Source organism: Puma concolor, chromosome E4 (genome assembly GCF_028749965.1).
Source record: "Puma concolor isolate L17-30 chromosome E4, mPumCon1.1.hap2, whole genome shotgun sequence".
Classification (NCBI taxonomy): Eukaryota; Metazoa; Chordata; class Mammalia; order Carnivora; family Felidae; genus Puma; species Puma concolor.
In genome coordinates, this window is record NC_141683.1 from 64,856,714 (window position 1) to 64,873,692 (window position 16,979).

At 43.1% G+C, this 16,979-nt stretch overlaps 1 protein-coding gene across 5 annotated transcripts in view; it reads right to left on the reverse strand.

Moving 5' to 3' along the window:
• The window catches only part of ADSS2 (adenylosuccinate synthase 2), a 49,233-nt gene that overhangs the window by 6,025 nt on the left and 26,229 nt on the right, over positions 1-16,979 (reverse strand). For 2 of the 5 annotated variants that reach the window (XM_086694175.1, XM_086694174.1), the window contains exons 9-13: positions 14,934-15,088; positions 12,958-13,082; positions 11,351-11,448; positions 8,357-8,506; positions 5,767-6,944 (exon numbers count right to left, since the gene is read on the reverse strand). In XM_086694175.1, coding sequence (XP_086550301.1) covers positions 6,892-6,944; positions 8,357-8,506; positions 11,351-11,448; positions 12,958-13,082; positions 14,934-15,088 — 581 coding nt within the window. In that variant the 3' untranslated portion in view covers positions 5,767-6,891. Of the gene's footprint in view, positions 1-5,766; positions 6,945-8,356; positions 8,507-8,558; positions 8,624-11,350; positions 11,449-12,957; positions 13,083-14,933; positions 15,089-16,979 lie in introns of those variants that run through there. The other 3 variants (XR_015246223.1, XR_015246222.1, XM_086694173.1) reach the window with 2 other exon arrangements.

Here is a 16,979-nt window from a genome sequence, read left to right on the forward strand (position 1 = left end):
ACATCAACCGTCTTACATTTAATCCAAAGGTTATACAGGGGGCCAGGTAAGAATATAATCTGCTCAATAATTGCATTACTCATTATAAAGAAAAGAGAAGAGAAAAGAAGAAAATAGAAGGAAAGGGAAAGGGAAAGGGAAAGGAAAGGGAAGGGGAGGGGAGGGGAGGGGAGGGGAGGGGAGGGGAAGGGAGGGGAAGGGAGGGGAAGGGAGGGGAAGGGAGGGGAAGGGAGGGGAAGGGAGGGGAAGGGAGGGGAAGGGAGGGGAAGGGGGAAGGAAAGAAAAGAAAAGAAAAGAAAAGAAAAGAAAAGAAAAGAAAAGAAAAGAAAAGAAAAGAAAAGAAAAGAAAGAAAAGAAAAGAAAAGAAAAGGAAAACCTGGGGAAGTAGCCAGGGAGGTAGACTGCCAGCAACCACAGATCCTAAAGGTGTTCTGGATGCAGAAACCCAGAAGTGGCTTAGGGCTGTAGTGAGTTATGGGAATGGTAAAAAAAAAAAAAAAGGATTAATTGATTAATTGTAAGTCTGTGTATAGACAGTTGATACCCTTATCTTAACAACTGGGCATCAGTTCCCCAGGCAAAAAGCTAGCAGGTTTTTTTTTTAAAGAAATGAATGATCCCAAAGAAAAGAATCCTACATTCTGGCCCCTAGCATCCCCCCATCCCCCCACACCCCAGCATACAAGTGGTTCCCTACTCAACCCCCCCGCCCCCAAAGTGAAACCTACTAGTTAACAGGCTTCCCCGCTGGGAACACAGTTTTAGGTAGTTTTCCACCGCCTTGGTCGTAGATGTGAAGAGCCAGCCAAGGATCACCAGAGAGTTGGAAAAATAACAAAACATGAAAGACAAAGAGAAGAAACGATCCCAGAGGAAACACCAAGGAATCGAAAAGAAGCTAACAAAGTAACATTGTCATCCAACAAGGGATGCATCATCCACAAACATGAAAACGCCATCTTTCCAAAGCTCTTGGACATTAAAAACGTGATTGCTAAAAATTAAACATTTGACAGGATTGGAAGAAAATTCTGAAAAGCTCTATATGGAATCAAAAGACAAAGAAAATTATTGTTTTAAAAGAAGAGACACAGACTAATAAATCAGGGGGTCTACCACCTAACAAGCATCCTAGAAACAGAACAGAGAAAATTAGAGGAAATCATCAAGGAAACGTTTTCACAGAGCTAAGGACCAGGAAGCTGCTCAAACGCAAAGGTCTCAGCTGTGGCCGAGCACACGAAAACACAGAAAATAAAAATAACCAGCTTTTGGTTTCACTGATATTCTGTTTTCTAGTCTCTATTTTGTTACTCTTGACTCTACTCTTGATTGTTTCCTTCCTTTTACTGGCTTTGGGTTGAGTTTGCTTTCTTTTTTTAGCTCCTTAAGGTGGAAAGTTAGGGTCTTGATGTGAAACTTTTCACTGCTACCAATTTCCTGTGGGGCTCTGCCCATGTTTGCTGCACGTTCTCCTCTTTGTGTTTCCTCCTTGCCTCTGGGAGTTCTTCTTTGACTCATTTGGTTGAGTGTATGTTCTTAAATTTCCACTGTGAATTTTTCGGTTTTCCTTCTGTTACTGATTTCTAGCATCATGCCATTGTGATCAAAGGTACTCTGTAGGATTTCAGTATTTAAAAAAACTTTTTCTTAATGTTTATTTTTGAGAGACAAAGTGCGAGCTGGGGAGGGCAGAGAGAGAGAGGGAGACACAGAATCCGAAGCAGGCTCCGGGCTACGAGCTGTCAGCACAGAGCCCGACGCGGGGCTCAAACTCATAGACCCCGAGGCCATGATCTGAGCCCAAGTGGGACGCTCAACTGACTGAGCCACCCAGGAGCCCCTGGTTTTCAATATTTTTAAATCTGAGACTGGTTTTGTGACCGAACATAGGGTCTGTCCTGGAGAATGTCCCATGTATGCGTGAAAAGAGCGTGTATTCTACTATTTTGGGGTGAAGGGTTCCACAGATGTCTGTTAAGTCTGGCTGGTTTATAGCGTTGATCAAGTTTTCAATCTCCTTACTGATCTTGCATCTAAATGTTCTATGAATCATTGAAAGTTGGGTATTGAAGACTCCCAACTGTTATCGTAGAACTACGTCTCCCTTCAAATCCATCAGCATTTGTTTCATATATTTGGGGGCTCTGTTGTTTGGTGAGTACATATTTAAAATTATTATATCCCTTGGTGACTTGACCCTTTTATCCATACATAAAGCCCTTTGTCTCCTGTAATAATTTTTGACTTAGTCTATTTTGTGACATTAGAATATCTTTTTCCATTCTTTCACTTTCAACCTACTTGTATTTTTGGATCTAAAGTGAGTGACCTCTAGACAGCATATATGACCTTGAGTTAGGCAAAAGACTTCTTCTTCTTCTTCTTTTTTATATTTATTTTTGAGAGAGAGAGAGAGAATGAGCAGGGGACGAGCAGAGAGGGAGACAGAGGTCCAAAAGGGGCTCCACATTGTCAGCGCGGAGCCCTATGCAGGGTTCGAAATCGCGAACCATGAGATCATGACCTGAGCCAAAATCGAGCCAGATGCATAACTGACTGAGCCACCCAGGTGGCCCTAAATCACCAAACTGTATTCTTAGAACAGGTGAACTTTATGGTCTATAAATTATATCTCAGGGTGCCTGGGTGGCTCAGTCAGTTAAGCGTCCGACGTCAGCTCAGGTCATGATCTCATGGTTTGTGAGTTCAAGCCCCACGTTGGGCTCTGTGCTGACAGTGCAGAGCCTGGAGCCTGCTTCGGAGTCTGTGTCTCCCTCTCTCTCTCTCTCTCTCAAAAGTAAACAAGCATTTTAAAAAATTGTACCTCAGTAAAGTCATTTCAATAAAAACCATATGTATGTAGACCTTTGACAAAAATAAAACAAAATCAGACCAAGAAGCCTCTAAGGAAGACAGAATGATGCTGTGCATAAAGGTGATAACAACTTACTTTCCCTCTTGGGTAGATTCTAGAGGTGGATGCGATTCTAAGTGAAATTGTATCAGAAATTGCAAATTGATTCCCCATATTGTAGTAACTCCCCCTGCGGGCAGTACATGAAAACGCCATAGCTCTAATGTTGCATATTTAACACTCAGAGATGAGAAGTGGGATCTCATTGTGTTAACTTACGACTTCCTGTCTGTAGGCGAAAGTGAATGCCTTTTCATGTTTTGGGCCATTTACATTTATTCCTGTGGATTGACTAGCACCTATTACTTGGTCCATCTTTCATTAGCTGTCACATTCTTACTTGTGCTAGCTCTTTGTATATAAAGGATATGTATTGAAATCTTTTCTCCCAGTTTGTTGTTTTCCCAGGGGTCTTTTTTGTCTTTTTTTTGTTTGTTTGTTTTTTAATGAGCTTTGTCCATAAGTATTTAAAAATTTTTACTTTGGTCAAATCTGTACATACTTCTTTAGGGTTTACAAGCTTCCTACTTTTGTTTAGAAGGCTCTCCTGAAGTTATTTTCCTTTATTACTTTCATTGGTTAAAAAATTTTTTAATTTGAATTGTATTCAATCTGAAGTTCATATTTGAGATTGTATTTGTTGCCATTTTTTAAAATTTTATTTATTTTTAAAAAAATTCAATATTTATTTATCTTTGAAGGAGAGAGACAGACAGAGGTTGACCTGGGGAGGAGCAGAGAGAGAGGGAGACACAGAATCCGAAGCAGGCTCCAGGCTCTGAGCTGTCAGCACAGAGCCCGACGCGGGGCACGAACTCACGAGCTGTGAAATCACGACCTGAGCCGCAGTAGGACGCCTAACCGACTGAGCCACCCAGGTGCCCTTATTTATTTTTTAATTTACACCCAATATAGCGCAATAATGATTTTAGTAGATTCCAGTGATTCATCCCCTGTGTATGACAACCAGTGCTCATCCCAACAATTGTCTTCCTTAATGCCCCTTGCCCAGTTAGCCCATCCCCCCTCCCACAACCCGTCTTTGCTGTCATTTCTTTAATGCATCCTTTTCCCAATGACATGAAATGCCACTTTTAGCCCATGTCAAGCTCCTGTGTGCATGTAGGTCACGTCTATTTCTGAAACGCCCAGTCCATTTTCCTTCTGTCTTTGTTCATTCCCATGACAGGATCACATACTTTGACTACAGCAGCGTTATGATGTCTTTAACATCTGGTGGGGAAACACCTCTCAACACATTCTTTTCTCAAAAATATCTTAGGAATTCTTGCACATTCATTTTCCACCAAAGCTTCAGCGCAGCTTTGCCCGGTAGACAACCCCCTGGCAATTCTGACCGGAACGGCATTAAATTCGCATACTCATTTGTGGAGGGCATTTGGCTACATCAGTCAGTTAATATATAAAAAGTATATACTAAATAGGCCGTCTCCCCGTGGAAACTTCTTGTTCTGCCGTCTAGTTACCTTCTACTGAGCTTTGAGATCTGGAGTGCACTTTTCTGTTTTAGTTTTTCCGTTTCCCCATTAGGCCCCCTTAAGCGTTTTGGCCTAATGCTTTCCTTTTAGAGGAAACATATTTTGGTTATTTGGTGGGGTCTCCTCCAACTTCTTGCCAACCTCATCAGCCTCGCCAGCCCCTCACTCATTTTGTTCCTCCAACTTTCCAAGTGTTTCCAGCCTCCAGGCCTTTGCATGGCCCTCTGACTACTCATCCTTTTGGTCTGTTTGAATGCTATTTCTGCTAAAGGCCTTCTCTGACCCTTTCCAGACTTACATTAAGTTCTGTTTCTGTTTCACGGCACCCTGCACTTTCCCATCATAGCACATATCCCTCGCAAGTATGTTTATCTGACATGCTGCCCCATGACAAAATACCCAACACCTAGCAGATTCTAGCATACACACTTGTTAGTGAAGACTTATTACTGGAATATAGTTAGCTGGGACTTCAAAGACTGAAATGTATCTGAAGAACAGAACCTCTCTCTTAACCAATTTAATTAGCAAACAGCTCACAGAGAGGAGAGAATCAATCAACCTAGTCAAAAAGGAGTCAATGTCTATCAACATCCATAGGAGATTGATGTTTTTTGGTAGGGGGGAAAAAATCAGTGATTCAGAGAATGAGGTTTTTTTTTTTTCTTTTTTAAAGTTTATTTATTTTTTTGGTAATCTCTACACCCAATGTGGGGCTCAAACTCATGACCCAAGATCAAGAGTCACATGCTCTTCCGGCTGAGCCAGCCAGGAGCCCCCAAGACAGTTTTGTGGGTTTTTTTTTTTTAAGTTTATTTATTTATTTTTAAAGTAATCTCTTTGGTAAGTGAGTTCTTCACATCTGCCTCTGGACCATTACTAAAATTATGTTTCAATAAAGCAACGCTTACAGCCAAGATGAGAATGTGAACTTAAAAGCCTAATTTCAACTCAACCTAATTTGAAATTCAAGCAGGAAGATAAAGGGTTAGGAGAAATAAAAGCCCATCCAATTTCTGCTGAAAAAAATAAAAATTATTTATTGTATACGAAATATAAGTTATTTTTACATAAAAGCCATTATTGACCCATAACTGGCTTGTAAGATCATCTGTACGATCCTTTTTGTTTATTGAAACCAACAAGGCTGCCTCTCTCGTAGAACTTTCTGAACTAAGTATCAACGAAAGTATGTCTAGTGAAGACAAAAGAGGTTAATGTTCTTTTCTAAGATTCTGTTTTGATGTCTCCCCACCTCATCCCTACATTCTACAGGGAGAAAGCTGCTGCTTCTATATCCAAGTGTTGCTAGTACTTCTCCTACAGAACAAAAACACAATACACAAACCATACTAGAAATATTTGGTTCATTTTAATCAGCTATTGATGGTATAATAAAATAAATTTAAGTGGCACCTAATTTAAACATTTAAAATAGTTCATCAGAGGATAATCTACAACACACTACGTGACGCCTAATTGTCAGAACAACACCTCTTTTTTTCCCAAGAAAGAAAAAAAATAAAGGCACAATCAAAATTATGACCAATAATTTGAATTCATTTGGACACTTATAGATGATTTTGTAGGCAAACCGGCAGGCACAATGTTGAAAAATCAATCCACTAGGTTTAGAAATAATGGTAAGATAAAAAAAACGACAGCTATACATTTCAGAGTTAATGCCTGAAATTAAAGAAAAATATCCACCAGTTAGCACAATGATCTTTTAATGACTAATTTTTTTTTTTTTTTAACATAAAGATTGTTGTCTTAGGGAACGCCCTTCTCCAAACATTTAATTAAATGTTCAATGTATTAAATAATTTACAGAGAGAAGTAAGTTTTGTGTTCTGTACAAATTAAAGGACACACGAATATAACCCCCTCCCCCCCTGCCAAAGCTCAAATTTGCAATGGTCTCAGCAGAAACTAAACAGTTCACAAGTTAAACAGAACTTATAGCATTACAAAAGTTTACAGAACCCTTCTTTTCATCCTTTTTTTCTAACAGCAAAGATTACGACAAATTGAATGACCAGAATGTAAAAATATTTGTGCAAAACTGCATTAATTGTTCTTACCATTTAATAGAGGTAAAACCTAACAAAGCACAACGACAGTCATGAAGAAGAACTACACTGGAAGGAATTCTCTTAGATTTCGAACATGGATCGTACTAGGACTAAACACTGAAGGAAAACGTGGCACCGTGAGCAGGAGGAAAACGTGACTCGGCGACTCTGCCAGCGAAGGCGGCGGACCCTGGACCGCGCCGAAGTTTCTCTCCACACCAGCCAGCCGCCTTAAATGACTGGGAACACCTGCAGGGCTTGAAACTCACTCCAATGTCTTTATTCTCAAAACTCACTCCAATGTCTTTATGCTCGAAATTTGCAGATCATAAATGAAGTATTTCAGAAAGTCCTCTCCCCCCCCCTCCTTAAGGAGTGTTTCTTGTGTCACTGGAGGTCCTTAAAAGAGTTGAATCATAGATTCTCTGGATTTACCTACACCGATCCATTTAACTGGGATGGGGGAAAAATAGAAGAAGAGTATTAATTTGTTTATAATGTTCGATCCTTGGGATGAAAAGGTCCCCACTTCCCGGTGTCACTATTTAGCTTTGCCAGGTGTCTTTTGCTATCCGTGGCTGTCCTGACAGCAGACCGTGCTGATTTCTAAACAGAACGTGCAGTCAGCATCCAGCACAGGTGTGAGCCTTACCACTTCCAGTGTTAATCGCGGGGTATTTCCAAGTTGTCGATGCCTGATAATTAGGTCAGTAAGATACTGGCCCAAACCAGCAGAGACCGAAAGAACCCTTGATCAAGTCCCTAAGAACTAGATCAGCATCTGATAAATACAGGATGCTAGGAGGTTCTGCAAGTATCAGCATAACTTTTATATCTCAAGAAAGGAGAAGGGGCTGGAAGCAAATGCCATTTTAACTTGCAGAGCCCGGACCAACCTATAGGAACCTCTCAACATAGTACCACACCTTTATGGTCTTTTATACAAGTCACTGTCAAAGTCACTACTGCTTGTGTTTCAAAACAATGCTGGCTGAGAGCCACAGCAAACATGCTGACTTAACTCTGGCATCAGGCTGGTCAGGACAGCTAGCAATGTGGAAAACCAGACTTATATTTGAGAGGAGCAGAAGAGCAAAGAAAGCAATGTGTTAAAAAGAAAGACTTCCGGTAACTGGTCAGAGCCACTACTTGGTTATGCCTAACTCCCTGACCAGCTTAGATTTGTTTCTTAATGTGGGTTTATTCTTTGCTCTTCTTGTAGATCTTTTCAAATTGGATCGCCTATTTTCTGTACCTGTTATTCCCTAATTGTTCAAGAAACACCCCCAACTCCCAAGGGTGCTTTAACCCGGAATGGAAAGACTGCAAACCGTTTTTGGTGGAGGTGAAGACACAAAAGGGTTTGTTACTAAGAGGGAGAAAGCAGGGCGCCCGGGTGGCTCGGTCGGTTGAGCGTCCGACTTCAGCTCAGGTCATGATCTCACGGTTCGTGAGTTCGAGCCCCGCGTCAGACTCTGTGCCGACAGCTAGGAGCCTGGAGCCTGCTTCAGATTCTGTGCCTCCCTCCCTCTCTCTCTGCCCCTCCCCAGCTCATGCTCGCACTCTGTCTCTGTCAAAAATAAATAAACTTAAAAAAACAGAAAAACAAAAAAACTAAGAGGGAGAAAGCAACGAGCATAAGTGTAAAAGTGACCTGCTGTCTTCAGGCATCTGAAGGACCTAAAGAAAGGTGATTATATTTATCCTAAGAAATAAGATTATTTTGTATCTTCCTGGGCATTTATACAAATCATGAGCACTCTACAAATTAATAATGATCTTCCTCTAATCCCATCTCAAAGATACAGTCAAGTTAGAAGCAGAGAAAAAGTAGAGATGGCTCTTCATAAAGAGTTTATATTTACCTGGAATTTGAAGCTCATCTTCAATAAATCGAACGTAATTTTGTGCATTAACAGGGAGCTCTTTAAATGTCCTTGCATTTGATATGTCTGTGTTCCAACCTGGGAGAGTCTTGTATTGAACTTCAACTTTATTTAAGACTTCTTGGTTTGCTGCAAGTTAAAGAGGATGTATGCTTTCTCATGGTATAACACTGTCTATTGCTAAATAAGTGATTCGCTAGGTCATAGCTTCCTGATCTCTTCTCAAAACCCTTGGAGCCAGATGCGCTTTGAAATGCAGAAAAAAATGTTTTGTTTTGTTTTGTTTTCCTCCAGAGTTTAGGAAGGTCAAACAGTACATTTACCATTTGAGGCGGTATTTTTATGCTCAAACACATTCCTGCAGCCACCAGATTATTCACTCGAAGCAGACAGATGATTGGTTCTAATATCAACTCAGGTCAGGTCTGACTTTGGTGCCGACCTTTCCAGATTTCCACACCGTGGATTAGAGGCTGCGGACCTGCATAAAGGCAGCAATCTCACAGAAAGGAGACTGGCGGACTCGTTCTCATCTGGGAAATCTATGATTTTGGTGACTGCACAAAAGCTTAGCTGGAAATTTTCTTCATGATCTCACCTAACCGTTTTCTCTGTACCCCCTGGTAGGAACTAAAAGCCTACGAAAGTAAGAACAGTTTCTTCGACCAGAGGCAGTACGGTGGCTGCTGTGGTGTACCATCCAGATTTCCCGCTTCCGGATGGAGGCCCTGCCCCCCCCTTCCCCCCCCCCCTCCCCGCCCACTGCGGAAGCACCCCTGCTGAGGATCAGGTTCAGAATCTCCCCAGAGACCACCCTCCGCTGGAAGGAAGGAGCTGCCTCCCTGGAGCAGCGCGTATCCCACAACCGGGTCAACGTGGACCACAGGCAGCACAAAACTGCAGTTTCTGAGAAAAAGGAAACTCACGAGCAAGTCCTGAAAACAACTCCACCATCTGCCCAGGGACAATGTCCTGACGACTAAAGGTCAGGACACTGGAGTCAGAGGAGAACAATGGTCCCACTGACTGAGAAGGCAGATACCAGATTTCAGGGAGGTTGAAGCAGTGAGAATCACGGTCCAAGCGTCAGAAAGGAAGGAGCTATACAGAGAGCTCCCACCCCTCAGAGACCCTGTGAAAGTCCCCTGGCTAACGTTCGTTCACCTTTACATGCTAAGACTGGGACCCCTGGAGGCTTACGGACAGCAGGGGCCACAGTTGAGTGCGACAGGTTCTAGAGTTCCAACAGTGCTGTCGGAAGGGAAGGGACAGACTACACTGAAGCTCCAGCCAGCACTGCCACATTGGAGAGATCTCTTTACACCCCAGTAACTCTCCTGGCAGCAGCCGAGACAGCAGAAACACTGCCTCATTTAAATAACGATGATCAGTCAGTTAAGCGTCTGACTTCAGCTCACATCATGATCTCACGGTTCACCAGTTCGAGCCCCGCGTCGGGTTCTGTGCTGACAGCTCAGAGCCTGGAGCCTGCTTGGGATTCTGTGTCTCCCTCTCTCTCTGCCTCTCCCCTGCTTGTGCATGCACACTCTCTCTCTCTCTCTCTCTCTCTCTCTCTCAAAAATAAACATTAAAAAAAAAAATTAAAAACGATGCGCCAGAGTACAACTGACCGCAGACCCTCTATAATAAAGCCTAAAACCAACCTCTGCCAAGATGCACAGAGGAAACAGAATTTGTAGATGGACTCACACCAGGTTAGAGGCTTGGGAAACACCTTGGGTTCTTCCTGTAACTATACAAACACAGTGGAAAACCAAGCTCATGCAAATTCAAGATGATCAGCCAGTAATTCAACTGTCCTCTAAAACAAGAACCAATACTCTTCACAGGGAGGTAACGGAATCTGAGTCACTACAACATAAGCGCATTCACCCAGAAGTCATTAGACAGAAATAGAGATCCATGGGGCACCTGGGTAGCTCAGTCAGTTACACGTCTGACATCGGCCCAGGTCATGATCTCACGGTTCATGCGTTCGAGCTCCATATCAGGCTCTGCTCTGACAGTGTGCAGCCTGCTTCGGATTCTCTGTCTCCCTCTCTCTCTGCCCCTCCCCCGCTGATTCTCGGTCTCTCAAAAATAAATAAATAAATTTAAAAAAACTAAAAAAAAAAAAAAAAAAAAAAAGAAGTAATAGTAGTGAACCACAATCAACTTAAAAAACAGTCACGAGAAACCAAACTGGAGACGGCCCAGCTGTCAGACTAACAGAAAACGGCTTTCAAGGGGTTTCCGAGAACTTGCAGCGACCCTCAGTTCCCAAGGACTGGTGGTCATTAGCAAGCCACAACACCCACCAACCTACAAGCTTCATTAAGCTAGTAGATATTCCTTTGTTTGGCGGATCCCCCGTCTTACAGGATGACTAAACAAATGAACAGGTAGTTCCTATTTCCGAAAGCTGGTAACATTTATTGAACTTCCTGAGTAACTGAAAAAATCATGTAGCTACGGATGTGCTTGAAGAAACACATTGCCTCATGTGGGAAGTCTCCTTACAACCACCCACTCTTGACACAGGAGATTAGACAAAACCACTCGTGTGGCTTGAAGGACGGGGTGGGTTAACGTATTAAGAACCTGCTTACCCTTACAGGCAGCACTCTTCTACTCCACATTTCTCAAGGGGGGCGGGGAGGGGTGGGGAGCAGAACACCTATGAAGAAGTCACTTTCAAAATAGGGAAGGTGAGATTCAGGGGCCGCATCGCTGAGCTCAGAACTGCCACGTTTCTTCTTTCTTCCTTTGAGTCTGAACACATGCGTCCTGCAACCCGGAACCCAAATGCGTGGCAGCTACGAAACTGAGGCCAGTGACAAGTGACTATACTTGCGCGATTCCCAAAGGACAGGGCAACCCTGTGGCTACCTGTCACCGACCTATTGGAGACTGCTCTAACACATCCCCTGATGCCCTGATAACGTTCTGTGTACCGCAGACTGAAGAACGTACCTGGGAAATGAGGTATGATTTCACCATCGAGCTTGTAAGCAACCCCAACTTTGATTTCCGTAAACATGTCCAAAATATCCAATTTGGTAAGTGCCAACCTAAGCGGAAGGAGAGGCAACGTTAAAAGAGCAGACTCTTTGAGGCCCTAACATCTAACGTGATGAGGAAGTAAAGAATTCGTACCAAGCTAAGCATTCCAAAGCAATTCTGAAAACTGGTTAGGATTATCTTCTGTAGTGCACCACACGTAAAGCGTGCATTTTCCTCATGATAAAAAAATGACTTACCTACTTGTGAGTAGCTCTCATAATTCCATTTTCCCTGACTGACCCACACCATCTTGCTTAGCTTTCTTTTTTTTTTTTTTTTTCTTTTTTTTTTTTCTTTTTTTTTTTTCTTTTTTAAATTTTTTTTTTTCAACGTTTATTTATTTTTGGGACAGAGAGAGACAGAGCATGAACGGGGGAGGGGCAGAGAGAGAGGGAGACACAGAATCGGAAACAGGCTCCAGGCTCTGAGCCATCAGCCCAGAGCCTGACGCGGGGCTTGAACTCACAGACCGCGAGATCGTGACCTGGCTGAAGTCGGACGCTTAACCGACTGCGCCACCCAGGCGCCCCTTGCTTAGCTTTCTTATGAGGGATCAACACACACGTGAGGGGCAGCGGCCCGGTGTAAAGGACGCAGTCTATGGGACCTGGCAGAACTCGCTGTCCCACAGAGAGGATGACAAGATACATGGACATTTATGCATCCACCATAGGCCCCCATCTCGCCACTCTAGTCACTATGGCCTCCGCCCTTCTGCTCAGAAACTGTCAAAGCAGAGTGAGGGAACCACATCGAGGACCTCTTCGTGGTACATCCAATCTCCCAATAAACTGACTGGGAAATAACTTTAAGGGGAAATCTATGGCATTAGATAAAATAACAGGTTTGAGAATCTCATCCACAAGGTATCTTTTTATTCTTTATTTTGCTCTTTGCTAGAAGCTAACCCAGAGTAATAGAGACATGAATACGTTTATTTACATATTTGCGTATATGTGTTCATAGCAACTTTTACTGAGCATTTTCAGGGAGCCAGGCAGCGTGCTGTACGCTCTCACTATATTTCTCGCCCAATTTTCAAAATACTCGTGTGAAGTCGGTATCGTCATCTAGGTTTTAAAGATGATGAAAACAGCCACAGAAAGATGAACTTGCCCAAAGCCACAGCACAACGCGTGAGTCGGAGATTTGAAAACAGGAGTTAGACGTTCATCAAGCCCATGCACCAGGTCGCTCACACTGCCTCCTCTGCATAAAGGCAAAGTGTGCCAACCCATCTACCTACCCATCTTACTTCCCTCTACACTTGCACGTGGAGGATCCTGATTCCTTTTTCCCAACCCAGATGTCTAGGAAGACAACGTGGGGTCCTTTCCCTTGGACACCCTTCCCCTGGATCTTGGGCCCCCTGTACTTTGAGCTACAATTGCATTTGGGGGCTAAAGAGTGACACTACCACCAGGATACTATTCTTAAGGTTGCACTCCACAAAAACTAACCTTTGGTCATGAACCCTCCTGCACTTTCCTGAAATAAATGTTTCCGAGAATACTCACGCAGTAAATCCATTAATCATATGAGCGTATTTGAGCAAAACGAGGTCCAGCCAGCCACACCTTCTTTTCCTTCCAGTGGTTACCCCAAACTCGCGACCTCTTGTTTGTAGTAATTCTCCAATTTCCTGGGAAATCAAAAACAGGGCTTTTGGACTACACTCCCAGTGCTGTAAATCTAGTAGAATTAATTATATCTAAGATCATATAACAAGTCGAAGTCTCCTAGAGATGAACATCTCTCAAAAACTAACGAAGTGGAAGACAGAATTCCATCCAGATGATGGATGTTGCGTGAGGCATTATTTGGAAGCGATCCACCTTTGGCTTCGTTTTTTACCATTTCTTTAAAACCAGTAATTTTTACAATGTCAGATAACTCCTTAAGATTTAGATTAACATATAAGAATAATAAATGCTACATATGAAAAACAAAGTTGTCAGTAAGTATTTATTACAAAAGACAAGCCAATTATTTGCAAGAACAACTGTAGTCCAATGATCTTCCTGAAAACCGGAAGACAAACTCTCAGCTAGCAAGGAGTCGCTAACGGCACGATGCCCTTTCAAAGAGAGGAAAGTCGACAACAGCGCTCCAAGTTCTAAGCCACAGCCATTGTCTACAACCTAACCTTCTGTCCATGGTCTATCTATTCCCTACTTTACACCTTTCCGATTAAAGTCATTACCTCTCGTATTCTGACATTGACACAACTATGTAGTTTTTAGACTGCTGCTCTGTCAGGTTTGAATCCCAGCCCTGTCTATGTGCAAGTTATGGTGACTCTCCGTGCCTCAGTTTCCTCATGCGTAGAAGCGGGGGGCGGGGGGGGGGAGGGGTTGGTGACACCACCCAGCTCCCTGAGCTGTTGTGAGGTCCACAGAGCTCCCGAGTATACAACACTTCAACAGTGCCTGGCCCGCCATCGCCACCACTGAGTGTTGGCGAAGGTTAGCCCAGGTCTGGAGGTCACTCTCCTCAGCCCTGGTTCCTGACAGGCTCCTAGTGCAAGGCAGCCGTTATTTTTAACCACCTCTTCCTCCTCCACCACCTTAATCTCCCTCGTGTACCCACCTTCTCGTAGCCTTGCACCTACAAGCACCCTTTTAACATTTATTCATTTTTGAGAGAAAGAGACAGACCATGAGTGGGGGAAGGGCAGAGAGAGAGGGAGACACAGAATCTGAAGTGGGCTCCAGGCTCCGAGCTGTCAGCACAGAGCCTGACACAGGGCTCGAACCCATGAGCGGTGAGATCACGATCTGAGCTTGAAGTCGGACGCTTAACCGACTGAGCCACCCAGGTGCCCATAATCCACAAGTACCTTTAAGTGCCCTCTAACACTTCTCTTTTGTTGCCAACCTGCTGCTACTTCACTGAAGTGCACAGGAAGGTAAGAATTTGTTAAGGGGGGAGGGGGGGGAACAGAAGTTTATATTTTTTATTTAACTATTTTTTCTTTGAAAGAGAGAGAGCAGGGGAGGGGCAGAGGGGAGAAAGAAGGAGAGAGAGGGAGGGAGAGGGAGAGGGAGAGAGAGGGAGGGAGAGAGAGAGAATCCCAAGTAGGTTCCACACTCTGTGGACATAGGGCTCAATCCAACAACTCTGGGACCATGAACTGAGCCAAAATCAAGAGTTGGACGTTCAACTGACTGAGTCACCCAGGAGCCCCCAGAAGTTTTTCAGGGGCACCTGGGTGGATCAGTCGGTTAAGCATCTGACTTCGTCTCAGGTCATGGTCTCATAATTCGTGGATTTGAGCCCCGCATCGGGCTCTGGGCTGACAGCTCAGAGCCTGGAGCCTGCTTTGGATTCTGTGTCTCCCTCTCTCTCTGCCCCTCCCCCACTTGTTCTCTCTCTCTCTCTCTCTCTCTCTCTCTCTCTCTCTCTCTCTCAAATATAAATAAATAAACAAACATTAAAAAAAAAAACCCAACAACAATATTTTTGGAATTAGATCAACTGAAAACGGGCTTACATTGTCCTGCTCTGTAGGAAAGGCCCCGATGCCAACTCGAGTTGTGTAGGCTTTCACGACCCCATATACTTCTCCGACATTTTGAGGGGGCATCCCCAGCCCGGTACAGACACCTCCAACCGTACAGTTTGAAGAGGTCACAAAAGGATAAGTTCCTAAAAAGAGAAACAAATATTAAACTATACACACATGGGCATACGTTACTCGGAAATAGAATTATAATGAAAAATCCACATTTGAGTATATTCCAGGTAGTGGACAGACTTGACTAGAACTGTCCCCTCAAAAGCTCAGTGTTTTCCTCTCGATCCTTTCTGTCCGTAACGAGGTAACAACACGGGCGGTTAGAACTGGCAGGTGTGGGCACTGGAGAGGCTCTGTGGGCGTGTGCACGCATACTCAGCTCTGCTCGGTGGGTGCTCGCCAAAGCCTGCTAGATGACGTGATGCCAAAACCCTGGTGTTCTTCCACTATGTAGACTTACAATCTACGTACTTTTAATACTCTTCTGTTAATTTGAAAACAAGTTTGTCTTACTCCCTTGATACAAATTTTTAAGACACATCAGCAACCCAGAGTGACACCAGTACACCATGAAAGTCTGTGGTCTTCATTACCCTTCCTTCTGATTTCTGTTCAGGGAAGAATCCCCAAAATGACAAGGGAAGCTAAGAGGGGTGTACTCCCCCAGCCCCAAAGATCCTGGATCCCCACTTAAACTATCCACTAAGCTAATCAGACACTCTGCTTTCTTCCCAGACTGCACAGACATATTAAGCAGTCAAAAATCCATTATCTACTGTAATAGAAATACACTTTTTAATTGGTTTACTTGGGAGTCAAAAGCTGATGAAAGGTCAGTGAGAGCTGAGAACAATCAGACTTATCCTGAGGGATCAGGCTCAGGCAGAGGCCAACAACCTGATAGGGCAGTAGCTGGACAGTATTGACTCGTCCACTTTTCGAAGATGGAAGAAATACCCTAATGTGCTCAGAATCTCACACCCAAGATGTTAAACAGATTTCCACAGACCTTAGAGTGGACATGTTTAAGGACAGGGTTTATTCTTGATATTTAAAGACAGGCTGAATTAAAAGTAAAGATCCTTCCATAGGATTCCTCTCATCATCAAATGGAGCATGAACCAAACAATGAAAATCAGTTTACAGAATCCCGAACCCACTGACCCAAACGGTGATTTCATTTTTCTCATAAACTACAAAACTTAACACATGTATTATATTTTCCACAACATTCTTTTCAAAAAACAGATGAGTGGCAGATGGCAAACTTCCATCATTCCTGAATATACAAGCCTGGCTTTAAAATCCTGTAAGGCTGGGAATGTAAGCTGGTACAGCCACTCTGGAAGACAGTCTGGAGTTTCCTCAAAAAATTAAAACTAGAACTACCCTACGACCCAGCAATTGCACTACTCGGCATTTATCCATGGGATACAGGTGTGCTGTTTTAAAGGGACACATGCACTCCCTGTGTTTATAGCAGCACTATCAACAATAGCTAAATGTCCATCGATGGATGAATGGATAAAGAAGATGCGGTATATATATACAATGGAGTATTACTCAGCAATCAAAATGAATGAAATCTTGCCATTTGCAACTACGTGGATGGAACTGGAGGGTATTATGCTAAGTGAAATTAATCAGTCAGAGAAAGACAAAAATCATGACTTCACTCATATGAGGACTTTAAGAGACAAAACAGATGAACATAAGGGAAACAAAAATAATATAAAAACAGGGAGGGGGACAAAACAGAAGCGACTCATAAATATGGAAGAACAAACAGAGGGTTACGGGAGGGGTTGTGGGAGGGGGGATGGGCTAAATGGGTCAGGGGCACTAAGGAATCTACTCCTGAAATCATTGCTGCACTATATGCTAACTAATTTGGATATAAATTTTAAAAAATAAAAAAAATTAAAAAAAACTCAAATTGAATGTTGGAGACATTAAATAAAATTATAATAAAAAAAAAAGAAGTGTACTTGTGGTGAGCACTGAGTAATGTACAGAATTACT